General features: G+C 40.3%; 2 protein-coding genes, 1 long non-coding RNA gene and 2 pseudogenes across 4 annotated transcripts in view; 1 reads left to right on the top strand and 4 right to left on the bottom strand.

The window, feature by feature from the left end:
- The window catches only part of LOC146479661 (uncharacterized), a 153003-nt pseudogene extending 150530 nt beyond the window's left edge, over nt 1-2473 (bottom strand).
- Nucleotides 2474-5878: 3405 nt separating this feature from the next.
- Nucleotides 5879-7115, bottom strand: LOC146479660 (BTB/POZ domain-containing protein 6-like). The gene has a single exon (XM_085110294.1). The coding sequence runs from the start codon at nt 7088-7090 to the stop codon at nt 5879-5881; it is 1212 nt and encodes a 403-aa protein (XP_084966420.1). The 5' UTR covers nt 7091-7115.
- A 1154-nt stretch (nt 7116-8269) lies between these two features.
- Nucleotides 8270-11247, bottom strand: LOC146479659 (BTB/POZ domain-containing protein 6 pseudogene; annotated as a pseudogene). The gene is made up of 2 exons (XR_014864861.1): nt 9718-11247; nt 8270-9483 (listed from the first exon to the last, which is right to left on the bottom strand). The product of XR_014864861.1 is annotated as a BTB/POZ domain-containing protein 6 pseudogene (transcript).
- The window catches only part of LOC146479648 (BTB/POZ domain-containing protein 6-like), a 74632-nt gene continuing 67504 nt past the window's right edge, over nt 8270-15397 (bottom strand). Inside the window, exon 2 of the mRNA XM_085110505.1 lies at nt 8270-9490. The gene's annotated coding sequence lies outside the window, so the exon portion shown is untranslated. The remainder of the gene's footprint in view (nt 9491-15397) is intronic.
- LOC146479658 (uncharacterized) lies at nt 12907-14038 on the top strand. The gene is made up of 2 exons (XR_014864865.1): nt 12907-13577; nt 13898-14038. It is a non-coding gene; the product is annotated as an uncharacterized LOC146479658 (long non-coding RNA).

Here is a 15397-nt window from a genome sequence, read left to right as displayed (position 1 = left end):
CACAAACTTTTCAAAAGAAAATACAAATGTCATAATAATAATAAAAATAATAAAAAACAAGATCTTAATCAACATATTCCAAACTATTTACAAGTTAAAAGTTCCGATTCCAAAAAAAAAAAAAAAGAATTCACAGAAAATCGACGGACACACGCTTGGCCAACGTTTAGGCGACAGTCATCGATGAAATCCCCTTGTGGAATTTTGTGGAAAGGTGTCCTGGAGCCTCTTACGCATGTGTGTACCGACCTTAAAATCTCAAAAGAAAGCAATGTTCTAATCCAAGTTATAGTAATGTGATAAGGTTCCTCATTCTTTTCTGAGAGCTTCTCGGCTAGGCGTTTAAGAAAGCAATTGCAGTCGGCTCCCATCCCACCGTTGGTTCCAAAAACTAGGTACTTCCGCTTTTTCTCGTCTTCTGCTCTTTAAAGATTGTCGATGTTGCTTTTCCCTGGTACACTTGGAGTTAACATGCGTTACTCTGACATCGAAAAATGCTGTAACTCCTCGAGATTAAAAGCCCCCTGCCTTCATGTCCAGTCTTGCCTCCGGACTTGTCACCGCGCTTCTGAGGTTGAATCGCTCATTGTCGAGAGGTTGTAGTTGTGGTTCGACTTCAACGTTGGTGCAAATCTTACCAAGAAAAGAGGTAAGTAGGTTGCGGACGCCATCGTGTCTCTGCACCACGAACCCTCCCTTTTTGCATGACAGGGCATGGCAAACGGTATACTTCTCCCCACAAACACACTTGCTTGGTAAATCAGACAGGGGAAAATTATACCTCAAACGCAGAGAGTCTCTGAATTCTTGTTTATTCATCACTAAGCCTTGATCAACAAGGGGTACTGCGGTAAGCCACGAGCTCGCACCCTTGTCTCTCGACTGGTTAACTGACCACGGCAGATCCGAGGGTAGAGTGGAATCAATACTTTCCATTCTCGATTTCACCGACGCAATTTTTAAAGCTTGATGTTGTCTTTTTAACTCCTCCGTGGACCTCTCGCCTGCCACCATGAAAGTGCTCTGTTTGGTGATGGAATCTACGTGCGATGCTGTTATTGTCGTAGAAGCAGCAAACTGCTGTGGAGCTTCAAACTGTAAGTCAGGTACGCCAAGCCCTCCTTGAGCGGGTGTCAAAGTAACAAGCTGACGCAGATTGCTAGGGAAGGGCTCCGTTTGACCGAATAGTGTTGGGAGGAGTAAGTCGTCAATCGCCTCTTGAATAGGGTCAACGTAATCTTCAAACGACTCTATTGTGCGCATGAAATAGGTAAACTTGGATTTGTAACCCTTCGTGAAAACAGTGTAGGCTGCATGAGGCTGGCTCCTTGCTATCTCAGATAGGGCTTCGAGTTCTCCTTTCCATCCAAGGACCTTTTCCCGACAATATTGATCTTTGAACTCTTGAGATCCGATGACGGCCCCTAAGTGGCGCTGGCCTTCAGTTGCAATATTAACCTCATCTCCAAACACCTTCTTTGCTTCAACTGCAAGTACGTCCGACTTGACAATAAGCCAGCTCTTTCTCCCATTCACAAGGTAGCCAAACTTTTGACCTTCTTTACTCAATTGCCTGTACCAGTTGTATAACTGCACTATACTCCCTCCTCCAGCTGAGTCGTCTGCTAGCCACACCTGTTTAACCAATGGGCAATGATCCCTCAAATTCTGTATCGTTATGGATGTATTAAGTGCGTACCATGGCATCTCGAGAAAGTATTTCACCTCCCCCTCAAATAAACAGTCTAGATGGGCTTCTATATGTGTTAATAACATAGAGCGCCATTTCTTTGCACATGATCTGGATATTGTGTAAGGCCGCTGACCTATTCATTTGGTTAAAAGCGTTACTAGCATCAATTAGCAATATTCCATCTGTTTCTTCTTCAACAAACACTTGGCTCCTTGCATGGATAGCAGCCCCCGCTCCTGCATTATGACCAGCGCAAACTTGTAGGGGACCCGCCGCTTCTTTTATTTCCTCCTTTAAGAAACCGCTGACCGTTTTCTCCACTATTCTCCTTAGTACCTCTCCAACACCAATTGGTCTGATTCCCGGGTTCTTATCGAGCTGGATAAGCCTGCAGGACGTGAACGCTTCAAGTAAGGATGGGTGGTACGATTTCCTTAGCAGATTTCTTGTGAACACGGCTAGCTCTTCTCTCAATATTTTGCCCTCGGTCTTGAAATTCTTAGAGCACAGGATTCTCTTATACAGCTCTGCGTCCATTCCAGATGGTCCGGCTGAGCCCTTGGTTTTACTTGCCGAGTTGTAGATCGATTCTTGGTCTATGAGGTCATAAACATTTGGCGGAATATAATCAATTGGGCCATGTAACAAACTCTCCTCTGCGATATCAGCTGCCTGTGGTTGCTTGTCCTGTAGCCCTTGCAGGACATCTGGCGATAGGTCGAGCAGACCGGTCGAGCTCTCGTTATCTAGGAGTTTCATTGCAGCTGTCAATTTTCTTTTTATTATTTTTTTCTTTTTATTATTATTGTTTTTATTATTATTGTTGTTTTTTTATTATTAATTTTGTTATTAATATTATTATTATTATTAGTATTATTATTATTATTATTACTATTAGTATTATTATTATTATTACTATTATTATTATTATTATTATTATTATTATTATTTTTAAATAATTATCTCTTTATTAACATATACTAAGCAAATTGTTATTTACAAGTTAAAAGTTGAAAAAAAGAACTATAAAAACCTACAATTCATTTCGATTTCGAGACTAACTTTCAAGCACAAATTTTTTAAAGAAAAACCAAATGTCATAATAATAATAATAAAAATGATAAAAAACAACATCTTCATCAACATATTCCAAATTATTTACAAGTTAAAAGTTCCAATTCCAAAATAAAACAATTCACAGAAAATCAACGGACACACGCTTGGCCAGCGTTTAGGCGACAGTCATCGATGAAATCCCCTTGTGGAATTTTGTGGAAAGGTGTCCTGGAGCCTCTTACGCATGTATGTACCGACCTTAAAATCTCAAAAGAAAGCAATGTTCTAATCCAAGTTATAGTAATGTGATAAGGTTCCTCATTCTTTTCTGAGAGCTTCTCGGCTAGGCGTTTGAGAAAGCAATTGCAGTCGGCTCCCATCCCACCGTTGGTTCCAAAAACTAGGGAAGTGAAAGATTCCATTTCAACGTTCAGCACCCTCTGTTGGTCTGTTGGTACTTCCGCTTTTCTCCTCCTCCTGCTGTTTAAAGATTTTGCTTTTCCCTTGTTACACTTGGAGTTAACATGCGTTACTCTGACATCGAAAAATGCTGTAACTCCTCGAGACCAAAAGCCCCCTGCTTTCATGTCCAGTCTTGCCTCCGGACTTGTCACCGCGCTTCTGAGGTTGAATCGCTCATTGTCGAGAGGTTGTAGTTGTGGTTCGACTTCAACGTTGGTGCAACGTTGGTGTTATTATTATTATTATTATTATTATTATTATTATTATTATTATTATTTAGAGCGGTCTAAAATGAGTGACAGATCTACCCGGTAAATAAATAAATAAATAAATAAATAGATAAATAAATGAGCCTGGTGTTGTACAGTCAACGTTCGCCTTACGGACACCTCGCTCAGAGTTTATGGACACCCTGACAATACCGACTACAGCTAAATCCCCGGCAAAAATAAATTACAGACGTTTTACTGAAATTCACGCTATTACGGACTCTCGCTATTAAGGCGGGAGTCTACATGAAAGCCGTTTTCACGCCGCTTAAAATCGGTTCAACGGAAATATCTCGTTCGCGTTTCAAGCAATACAAAAACCCTATGCTCATTACACAAATCAATGTTTTGGGGTGTTTTGTAAATTTTTGGGTGATTTTTAAGTATATTTGGGAGAAGATAGTTTTTCTCAAAAGAGTAGTAAAATTAAGAGAAATAAGAAATATTGAAGATTTAGTAAAGTTTTAAAATTAGAATTTGTAGTTAATAATTAATAGACGGATACCAAGCTAGTCCACTAGCAACCTGGGGTGCTATTGCGTGGATATCAACTGCCTGTTAGTGTTCCGAAAATAATTTTCTTTCTTCTGGGTTTCTAGAATGACGAGAGGAAAGAAATCAACTCAATTCTTGAAAGAAACAACTCGTGATCTGTTCTAGCGCACTGTTTTGGAAACAAAAATGCGAGAACTTGAAAAACATTAGCCTATTATTTTTCAAGTTTCAATCCAAACCGGCCTACTCTCTCTGGCCAGAGGCACTAATCGACAGGTTTATTGCATTGGGGTGATAATTTTTAACAAACTTGACAATTATTTCGTTGTTTCTGCTGACAGTCAAACATTTTGGGGTTTTGAAATGACAGAAAATTTTCGTGATACTTCCCCTTTAAACCTCTGAAAATTCCATCCATATTCATGTGTACCCCCACCTTAAGGACTGATTCGCGGTCTCGGGAATATCGATGTCCGCAATAAAGCTTGTTGACTGTATTTTTGGTTTGTTTTTGTGATCAAGGGTCTATACCAGAGTTTCTCTTTTTTTTGAGATTTGTTGACTTAGCAAGACTACTTCTCCAAACAGGAGTAATCACGGTAGCGGGACCTCATGCCTGACTTCAGGATCAGCAATAGCACTAGCAGTAGACTAAATCAAACAACTTGAAGGATGCCCTTCGGTTAGACAATAGTAACCTGCAGGAGCCATAGAAAAACTATAACTATGGATAAAGCCAGTGAAAGGTCTAAAACTTCTAGTATAGCCGGAAAGTACTGCTAAATAGTTCACATTCAAGTGGTCACACTAGAGGTACTCCATCGACAAGCGCAAAAAAAGCAATAATCCCTTGCTGTTTTTTTAAATGTGAGACTGTCAAATCAGCCTTTTGACTTCTTTGTTTTTATATTGTATGTAACTACAGCAATACTAATTGGTAAATGGTGTAGCTGTATCCAACTTCTCTGCAATCTTCAACCCCCCCCCCCCCCCCAACCCCCATTTATTGTTTGAGCAAAAGTACTTCGTCAAGTATGTTGCCCAGTTTTCATCATAGCACAGCAAAATAGACGTTTAAACCCCACAAACACCATACTTTGGACAAGTGCCCTTTCGCTATTTCATATGCTATTTTTTTAGCGCGCAGAGTTCGCGACGAGAGGCGAGGCTGTGACAAGCCGCGTGGGCGCATAATCTGGGGCATTTTTTGTAGCGACTCGAAGCCTCCCCGTTTCAAAAGGTCTCGAATGAAGTAGAAAGTCAAACAAATTATATTACAAACTACGGAGGTATTACAGTCTACATGGAGTAGGGTTTAAGCTTAGTTCTTAAGGTCTTTAAATGTTGAAAGCAAAGTAATTGTTCCACAGAGAATGCCTCATAAGAAATCGCCATAAGTTTTAGCCGTATCATCGCTAAGGAACCACTAGCCCCATTCAGCGCTTAAAAAGAAACGCACGGCAGAATCTTACTGAACAATACACTGACTGACCGGAAGCCAATGGAGCTCTTCACGTTATTAGAGCCGCCACATAGTTAAATTAAGTCTCTCGCGATTAATTTACCCGCGAACTGGGCAGTAATCTGGTTTATCTGCAGTGTCCCGCACATCGAGTTCCTGCTCTGCCATTCTGTTTCAGGCGTTCACATAGTGCGGACTCGCGCAAAGAAAAGTGCAATGCGAGCAAATAATAAAGACGAAGAGGCAGAACGCGAGAGGACGCCTTGTTACCGCTTACTTATAGTTGCCCCCGGTTCTTTTGCCCCCTCTCCCCAGTCTCCTCCCGTTTATTACCCACTCCAGATATATTCTTTTGCCTTTATTTTTGAACACATTGCAATTTTCTTTGCGCCGCTCATCACTACCTCAACGCCTGGAACTGAGCGGGATCTCGATTCGCGGTTAGAAAAGAAAAGAACTCCAAGATTCCCCTTTCCAAGATGGTGGACCAGATATTAACGCTTCTATCTGGTACTTAGTGTCCTTTTTCAAGTTAACTAGAGAATCAAACAAAACCTCAAATCCATGATAGTTAGCAAGTTTATATTGCAAACGTTTTGAAGAAAATGTTCCTGATCTTGAGGCAAGACATAAATTGTTACTAGCATTCTTTATTTCCAAAGTAACATTGTAGTTCTCGTTCTCACTGTCATATGAGCACAAACAAAATCCACGTAAAATTATGTCTTTGCTCACACGGTCTTTGTTCCCATTGTATTGCCAAGCACTCGGTGCCACCGATTCAAATCTGCCACATCGCTGAATGATAGCAGACCGTCTGGTTTCTAGAAATCCCACTGGAGAGGTCAAATTCGAACTGAAATACTTGAAAAAGGTAATTATTTTGTCTCGAGTAAATATGTTTGCGTCAAGGACAACAGCTGCAAATTCTTCTTGTTTCATTACTGGGAAGCGTATTGATTTAACAATTCGCTCACCCAGAATCTTTCTTTTCGATTCACCATCTGCTGACAAGTCTTGCTTTTGACATTGTTTTGTTGCCCATGAATCAACAGCTTTAAACAAATCGACCTCTTTCACTCTCAATGTATCTCTTGAGACTACTGCTTCAAGTAAGGATTTCTCAATTGTCGCAAATCCATCCGATTTCACGGCTGCTTCTGTTTGCCTGTCGATCACTTTCCAGCATCGATCCACAAGCTCTTTCTCCTCATACTTTTCAGCCGTTGGCAGAATGTTGAAAACATTTGACGGATCTAAATTGTTTTGCAAATATTCCGTACATTTATCAGCGAGTGAAGGCACCATGTACTTCTTAGCCAAGGATAACACTCTCATTACATTATTTCCGCTCAAATTCACGTCATCGCTGTACATGTAACGAAACAACTCCAACAGATTCTCGTCCTCACAGTCAGGCAGTTCAATAGAGTCTTTAGTCTCCGCTAGCTCACCGTAAAACATGGCTTCAAACACAGGACTGCCAATCGACAGCACAAACTTGTGAGCTGGAATCACTTGCTTACTTTCACTTTCACCATCGCTCTTACGAACCACAAACTTCACATCGCTGAAGAGAGCGTTGTTGATCATAAATTTGGTTCTTTCTCTGATGGTGAATCTCTTTGTTTGCCAGTTTTCTTGTACAGACATGTTGGTTAAAGGAACGCGTCCAAAACGTCACGATATCTCTTCTCCTAGGAGAAGCTATTTCAAACACTCTAAAGAGTGTTTCCTGCTATTTCCAAACACCTCGAAGTTGGTTAAAAAAAACTCGGCTGCACCTCGTTTTTCCAACCTGCTTCTCGGTGTTTGGAAATCGGAGGAAACACTCTTCCTTGTTTTTGATATATTACTTTGCATCGCCAAAGGCTAAGTTTGCGTTACAGATCTGAACGGATTGTGAGCTGTACGCAAATATTTTTGCATGGATTTCTGAGAAACTGCACGGCCGGAAAATTGTGCTAATTACAGCTGACCATGGTCACACTCGAGGTATTTCATCCACAAGCGTTAATTCCTTGATGTTAAATGTGATACTGTATTGTCCAGCGACTGCCTGCATTTAAGGTGTCTGTCCCAGCAAAATTGCCTCATTTTGAAAAACGAAATAAAACGTTTCTTTTGTCGTTGTCTCATTTTAAATTTCTTGGGGGTGTTTCTTTGTGCAATCAAGCACACAGAAACGTAAAGATTATGCAGGTGCAGGCACCCCACATGATGTGGGGAGTTAATTATTAAACCAAATAAAATTGCGAACTTTCCATTTTTCTCCATAGATATTTAAAATTACGTCAGAAATAAAATAGAATTGTTTTTATTTCATTATATCCCACTGATATAGTTTCGGGTCCGGTTTGAAATGACATATTCCCATGAAAATCAACGAACTTAAATTTGAATCCATATATTAAAAGTAACATTTTTTTGGTGAATGCCAATCCACTCTCTCATCGGGCCTGAAACTACGATCGTCCGTCTACTTGTAATGAAAAGAAAAGAACACCAAGATACCAAGAGTAGTGGTCATGGGAGGAACGACTTTCCAGTGAATGGGAGGGTGGGGTGGGGGGGGGGGGTGTAGGGGCTTGAGAGACCGTGAACTAACAAGATATCTCACTAGTATTAGAGCGACGATTCATGCATTTATCGGTAAAGTTACCAAAATTCAGTACCGATAAGATCCGAGAACCATCGTAGTTTCTTGCTTTCGAAAATAAGAAAAGGACAAGAAGACACTCGTGGCTGAACTTCAATTCAGCGCGCTGAATTGATAAATTCGTTCTGCTTGTGATCAGAGGAACGGCACATAAATTATACACAACCATCATCTCTTCACACAACTGAATCACGAGAATTTTATTTACAACTGTGTTCTCTTCACTAAGACTAGATTAAACTGACTTAATAAATTGAACTGATAGTTCGTTCCACTGTGAACAAAGGAAAGTGCATGCACATATAAATTCACCTCAACTGAATTGCGAGAGAATTTTATTTACAATGATTCTCTTCACAGTGCGGCTAAGTAGATTTAGGGTGAAGTATATTGCAATCATTTAGACTAATTCATCCGTGTCATACACTTATTTATTATTATTGTTCCTGTTCATTAGTTTGTGAAGTACATGCACTAGCCAACTAAGCATGATTAGAGTAACAGTTCCGATACTAGAAACTAATACACTGCTGACTGAAATTACAGCCCTTCTCTATTATCAACTGCTAAATTCTCTTCAAGTTTATTGTATGTCAATTATTTCTTCAATAATCATACTCATAAATTGATGCTGTATGATCAAAATCTCTTGCAGGCCTCTGTTATTGCGTATTGCTTGTGTTGTATTTCTACAGGGGGCCCACACAATCTGTGTGACCGTTTGTATTTTGAATTAATAGAGGAAATGTATGGGAATGTCGAGAATCCTCGTATTATCGTACTAGATTGTGATAAATATTCTCATTTACCATCAAAATAAACGCACGTATTTTTACCTTAAATGTTGTGTGTTGTCGTTTTTGAGGTTGAAGACGGCGATTTTAGCGATTTGAAGGGCTCAGCGTTGGACGTTCACTCGAGAGAATATTTATAACAATCTAGTACGATAATACGAGGATTTTCGACATTCCCATACATTTCCTCTATAAATTCAAAATACAAACGGTCACACAGTTTCTGTGGGCGCCCTGTGGTATTTCTATCACGTCCTTTGTAGTCATTGGGTCCATTTGAAGCGATCTCGTGGAGTTTGAGTCCCCACGCCTTCTCTCTCTCTCTCTCTCTCTCTCTCTCTCTCTCTCTCTCTCTCTCTCTCTCTCTCTCTCTCTCTCTCTCTCTCTCTCTCTCTCTCTCTCTTTCTCCAAAAACCGCAAAAATAATAAAAAAAAACTGCACAGGATCGAAGGTCAGGTGAAATACTTGTTATTGGAAAATCGTTCCTAATTTTGCTTTCAAATACGATACTTCTTCCCCATACAAACCCTTATACGTTAGCTATTACGCAATGGTCATCTTACCGCTCAAATGATTTCATGCTGGTGTTTACCTCTCTCCTCAGCAGAGGCTCCATCAGTGGAAAGAAAAGAAACGTAGAAAAAAGGAGGGGAAAGGAAAGAAAAACGGATGGAAAGGGGGAAAAGGCGGGAGCTTCCTCTCTTTTCTTCTCCCTTCCCAGCTTCCCCCGCGCGCTTTAATATTTCTCTCCCCCAGGCTCTACTCGTTTAATTTCCCTCTCCCCAAGCTTTGTAAGAAGCCTCTGTGGAGGAGAGAGGGTGTTTACGTTGTTGACGTTTGTTGATCGACACAAATCGTAGAGCTTGGGTTACCTGTGGTATTATGTATTGGCTGCGTTGTATTCCTATCTTTACTTCTATGATCATGTCCGCTGACATGAAAAAGAAAAGACCTACACCGAGAACAGAAATTCAGGAAATTGTCCTCGTGTAGGAGATGTTCCGTTACTAGGCCTTCCTAAAGTGCAGTCTGAAAATTTAAATGTCACACCATCGCACTGAACAGTACTGGAGCCCCTTTCTCCGTTTCCGGATGGTGGACCAGATACTAACGCTTCTATCTGGTACTTAATGTTCTTTTGCAAGTTAACTGGAGAATCAAACAAAACCTCAAATCCATGATAGTTAAAAAGTTTATATTGCAGAAGGTTTGAAGAAAATGTTCCTGACTTTGAGACAAGACACAAATTGTTACCGACATCTTTTATCTCCAAGGAAACAGTGTAACTTTTATTCTCGCTGCCAAACAAACAAACTCCATGCAACGTTATATCTTTGTCCACAGTAACAGCAAGAAAGTTCTTACTCCCACCATAGCGCCAGAAATTGCCGACTGACACCGATTCAAATCTGCCGCATCGGTAAATGACTGCAGCCTTGGCTTTTGTTCCTGACCGTCTGGTATCTGGAAATCCCACTAAAGAAGTCAATGATGAACAGCCTGAGAAGAATTTAAAAAAGATCACCACTTTACTTGGAGTAAGAATGCTTGCATCAAGGACAACAGTGGCAAATTCGTCCTCTTTCATCAACGGAAAGCGAATAGCTTTGATAATCTCTTCGCCAAGAATCCTTCTTTTCTGTTCACCATTCACTGTTAAGCCTTGTGTTTCGCACTCCTTTGTTGCCCACTGATCAACAGCTTTAAACAAATCGATCTCTTGGATCGTCAGAGTATCTCTTGAGACTACTGCTTCAAGTAAGGATCTCTCAATTGTCGCAAATCCGTCCGATTTCACTGCCGCTTTTGCCTCCTTGTCAACAACCTCCCAGCATCGATCCACCAGCTCTTTCTCCTCATACTTTTCAGCCGTTGATAGAATGCTGAAAACGTTTGATGGATCTAAATTGTTTTGCAAATATTCCGAGCATTTATCAGCGAGTGAGGGCACCATGTACTTCTTAGCCAAGTATAACACTCCCATCACATTACTTCCGCTCAAATTCACTTCATCGCTGTACATGTAACGAAACAATTCCAATAGACTCTCGTACTCACAGTCAGGCAGTTCAATAGAGTCTCTAGTCTCCGCTAGCTCACCGTAAAACATGGCTTCAAACACAGGACTGCCAATCGACAACACAAACTTGTGAGCTGGAATCACTTGTTTACTTTCACTTTCACCATCGCTCTCACGAACCACAAACTTCACATCGCTGAAGAGATCGTTGTTGAGCATAAACGTGGTTCTTTCTCTGATGGTGGGTCTCTTTGTTTGCCAGTTTTCCTGTACAGACATGTTGGTTATAGGAAGGCGTCCAAAACTTCACGATATCTCTTCTCCTTGGTCGCTGTAGGCCCTACTTTCAAAGAGCTGTTGATCGGCAGTCAAGCAGTATGGAACAGCGCCCGTCTACGCATGCTCAGTTCGCGTGACGGAAATATCAAATGTTTTTACTTTCACCAGACCGAAACGAATTTTATTGTGTCGTTTTCTGAGAAATAGCGCAGCGGGAGGACGCACGCACACAAGCAGTAACTGCTTGCTGACTTTTTAAATGTGATACTGCCAAATCAGCCTGGTATCGTTCACTCCGCTTTGCAGCGAACATATGACTTCCTTTGGTTTTGTATCGGCTGTACACAAACCAACGTTTTACAAGGGGTGTAGCCGTGACCCAACCCTCCACCCCCCCCCCCCCCCCACCTCCCCCCCGTCAGTTTCGCTACTAAAATCAATTTTATGTTCAAGCAAAAGTACTTGATCAAGTATGTTGTAAAGTTTTCACCACAGTTATTGCCCCCTTTAAACCCGGGAAATTTATTACACCTGTAGCTATACTAGTTATGGACAAAACCGGAAGTATTAACGCGAAGGCGAAACTAAATAATATTTTTAAGACTAACTAACCCGCTATCAGCCACAATTTTTCGCAGCACTGTTGTTTCCTCTGATGAGGTCGTTGGTTCGTGTGTTTCCCGCGCGCGGAGGTGGTCAGTTGCCAAGGGAAACGAATCTAGAACCATGAATTGGCATCAATTAGGATCATTCGCTCGGAATTAGGAACGCGCAAAGAGTCGGCCAAGCTGAGCCGCGATATCCTTGGGAGACGGTTTATTTAGTGTCCTCAATGGCTTGTTGAATAGGGTTCTGCTAGATTTACAACGAATATTTCCCACGGTTTTTACTGCGTGTATCAGGAAACCTCAAATAGTCAAAGTTTTGCAAGGTTTTTTTCCCCCCTTCACTTTTTAGATTTTAGTTCAAATCGACGCTTACAAACAATCTGGAACATGAGCGAAGTGAAGTCTTTCTCCTTTCTATTACAGAAACAATTTCATGCATAGATCCCGGTCACGACAACGGCTTGATTTCTTCAGAAGCCACCTCTCCAACAAATCCAACCAATGGTTTATTTCGATCTACACCACAATAAATGGCTCCACCTTAATGGGGACATAAAAAAAAATACCCATTCTTAGTAAGTTACATCACACAACAAGATATGATACTCAGTGGTCATGTCAAATGTGCAAACAACAATTTCCATCCACTACAGCATACGATTTTGAGAACGAGATATTTTATATCTCAAAACTCCATTTAACCACTATTTCCTTTTAACTGATTTTATTTACCTTATATTACCAAAACTCAATCTTTTTAATTTCCCGTATTCTCCTCTTTTCATTTTTATGTTTCTAGCGCCTTATAATCTAATTAACCTTTCTTTTTTATTATCTATACTGTTGCTCCTTCAATATGAATATTTTTAATTTCTCTCCGTTGTTGCTTTTACTCTATTGTGGTCGAGGTGGTTGCACTGCAGTCTTTTGCTCCCTCAATATGAGTATTTTTTTATCTTTCGTTGTTTTTGTTTTTGCTCTATTGTGTTCGAGGTGGCTGCCCTGCAGTCTTTTGCTCCCTCAATATGAGTATTTTTTATCTCTTGTTGTTTTTGTCTTTGCTCTGTTGCGGTCGAGGTGGTTGCACTGCAGTCTTTTGTTCCCTCAATAATATATATATTTAGCCAAGCCTAAAAGCGGAGCTCCAATTTTTTTCATAGCATTTATAGAAATCTGCTTTTCGTATGAGCGTAGTAACCTTACCAGTTCCTCATTCTTTCTGCAGTTATATATATTTTTAGTGCATATGAAGCAAAATTCCCATCGACAATAACAATAATAATGTCATACTGAAGGCAAAATTATTTAATGCTGATTTGTTGTAACAGAAGGCATTTTTTTCTTAATTTTCCTTCACCGCGGTAAGGAGGAGGTGATCTTTGCGCTTGTGCCCCAATCTCGTCCCCAGAGCCCCAGCGCGTCAAACATGGCGGCGGAAGGGGCGAATTTAGTTGTCTTTGGCTCTTTGCTAAGTTGTTCTAGAGGTTTGGATAAAAATAGCAGTGTTTAGACGTCTTCTGCTACTAGGATGGTGGACAAAAATAGCAAGGATATTTTTAAGCGCTAGGAAACTTTGCAGAAGTTTTCTAGTTTGGAAGCGATCGAAGTTTTCCTACGCCTCATGTTATTTTTCCTGCGTGACTGTGTGAAAAATGTTCCGTTCTACAGCAGATTTGTTGGGTTGAAGGAAAATTTTTAGTTTGATAACTGTCAAAGGTAGATGGGGTTTTGCTGTGTCGGTGGAAGGCGAAAGGTCCGACGGCTCTGTCAATCAAGGAGGTAAGATAACTTCAAATCTTTATGTATGGATGCACATCTTTGTACTGTTTGAAGTGGGTTTTTTTTCTGAAGAAAGAGCAATTTTCTAAAAAAATCTTTGATCTTCAATCAAGATAATGTTAAAATGGCAAGCTAATACGGACAATAGTAGGCCAGTGTTGTTATATGAATTTATGTGGTCGGTAACATAATATGCACTGAATACTAAGAGATCATTTCAAACTGCGGACCAATTGAAAATCGAGTCATTCATGTGGATTTACAAAATATTTTAGATTTCATCGTTTTCTACTCAAATTGAGTGATTTTTTTATGTTCAGGTTCTATTTGAGGGAGATGCACATTGGAGATGTTTGAATACAGGAGAAATATTTCAAGTCAAGTCAGCTTTGTGTCATTTTTCTATTTTCTAATACTGTACTTGTAGCTGATTAATTCAATAAATTAGATTAAGAAGCTCATTTTTTTTTAAATTTGTTTTTCCCAGGTTGAAAGCTATTCTTGTACACATGAAGTTGTTTTTTTTTTGTTTTTGTATAAACTCAAATTAGGTGCTCAGTTCCATGCCTTTGATATTGATTTGAGAGAGTCAAGATGTCTTTCTTGCTCTTAACTCTATCTAAGAATGCAGTATAATTTTCCCATTTGTTTTGGAAGGGATAGGAAAAACATGAACCTTTCATAACTTCCTGTCAATCACATTAATCCTTTTGTTTTGAGAGTGCAAAGTGATACTGTTTTGTTCAGGGAAACCACAGCAGTAATGCATGAGTCAACAACCCCCCCCCCCCCCCCCCCACCCACACCCCGGGACAAGGTGGGGATCTGGAAAAAAACCTTGCTCAAATCTTGAATAATATCCCCACCCCTCGGGATCCTTCATAAACTCAAAACATTACCTAATACCCCACCCCTGGGGTTTTAGCTAAAACTGTGGGCCCCAAAATTATGTCAAGCACAAAATATGTAACACCTTGCACACCTTTTCACCTGTTTCCTACATGTAAATCCGCTAGCGTAGGTGCGGTTTTACGTGATGTAAAATTTATTTTAATCTTTTATGTAGGTATATATACAGGTCACTTATGTTGTATATTTGTAACACTCCCTGACGAAGTGTGCGTTTGTCACACGAAACGTGTAGGACAAAATAAGTTGTTTTACAACTGTAAGAGTTCGCAGACGTGCTGCTCACTAGTTTTATCTAAAAAATTCTTTGACATTGCAGTCTGTTCACAAATCCCCACCCCCTCGGGGCAGCTAAATTAATCTACTAAACGCTTCCAATGCCCTACCATCTCGGGCATGATTTTGTATCAAATCCCCTACTATTCCCTTGTATCCCCACCTTGTTCCGGGGGGGGGGGGGGTCAGGGTTTTCGTTGACTCGTGCATAATTGTCTGGCTCTTATTCTGGATATTGCAAAGTCAACATGACAATCACTTGGGCCTTTTGCTACTTTATATATATGAAAACTAGTAATAATCAAACCTGGATTAGAGTTAACGTTAGGTTCTCTCTCCTTTGCTAAGTTGGTGATATCATCTGCCCCTGCAAAATCTGCAGGGGGTGCCATATACACGTCCCAAGATCCTTTCATTCATGGCAATCAAGGTTGACTCCAATCTGTGTAAGGAGTGCGTTCTTTTGATGTAATTGTTGAATGCAATAAATGTCGTAAGTCTTATAATTTATTCAGCAGAAAAAATTTTTTTTTGCAGTCCCTAGCCATCTGTAGCTGGTTTTTAAAGTTAGTAAATTGTTTGACATAAAATCAAATAACACTTGGGTAATTAAATCCTCAACTCAGTGTCCCTGT

Source organism: Pavona decussata, unplaced genomic scaffold (genome assembly GCF_977016875.1).
Source record: "Pavona decussata unplaced genomic scaffold, jaPavDecu1.1 SCAFFOLD_58, whole genome shotgun sequence".
Lineage (NCBI taxonomy): Eukaryota > Metazoa > Cnidaria > Anthozoa > Scleractinia > Agariciidae > Pavona > Pavona decussata.
This window is presented reverse-complemented; position numbering and strand designations above follow the sequence as displayed.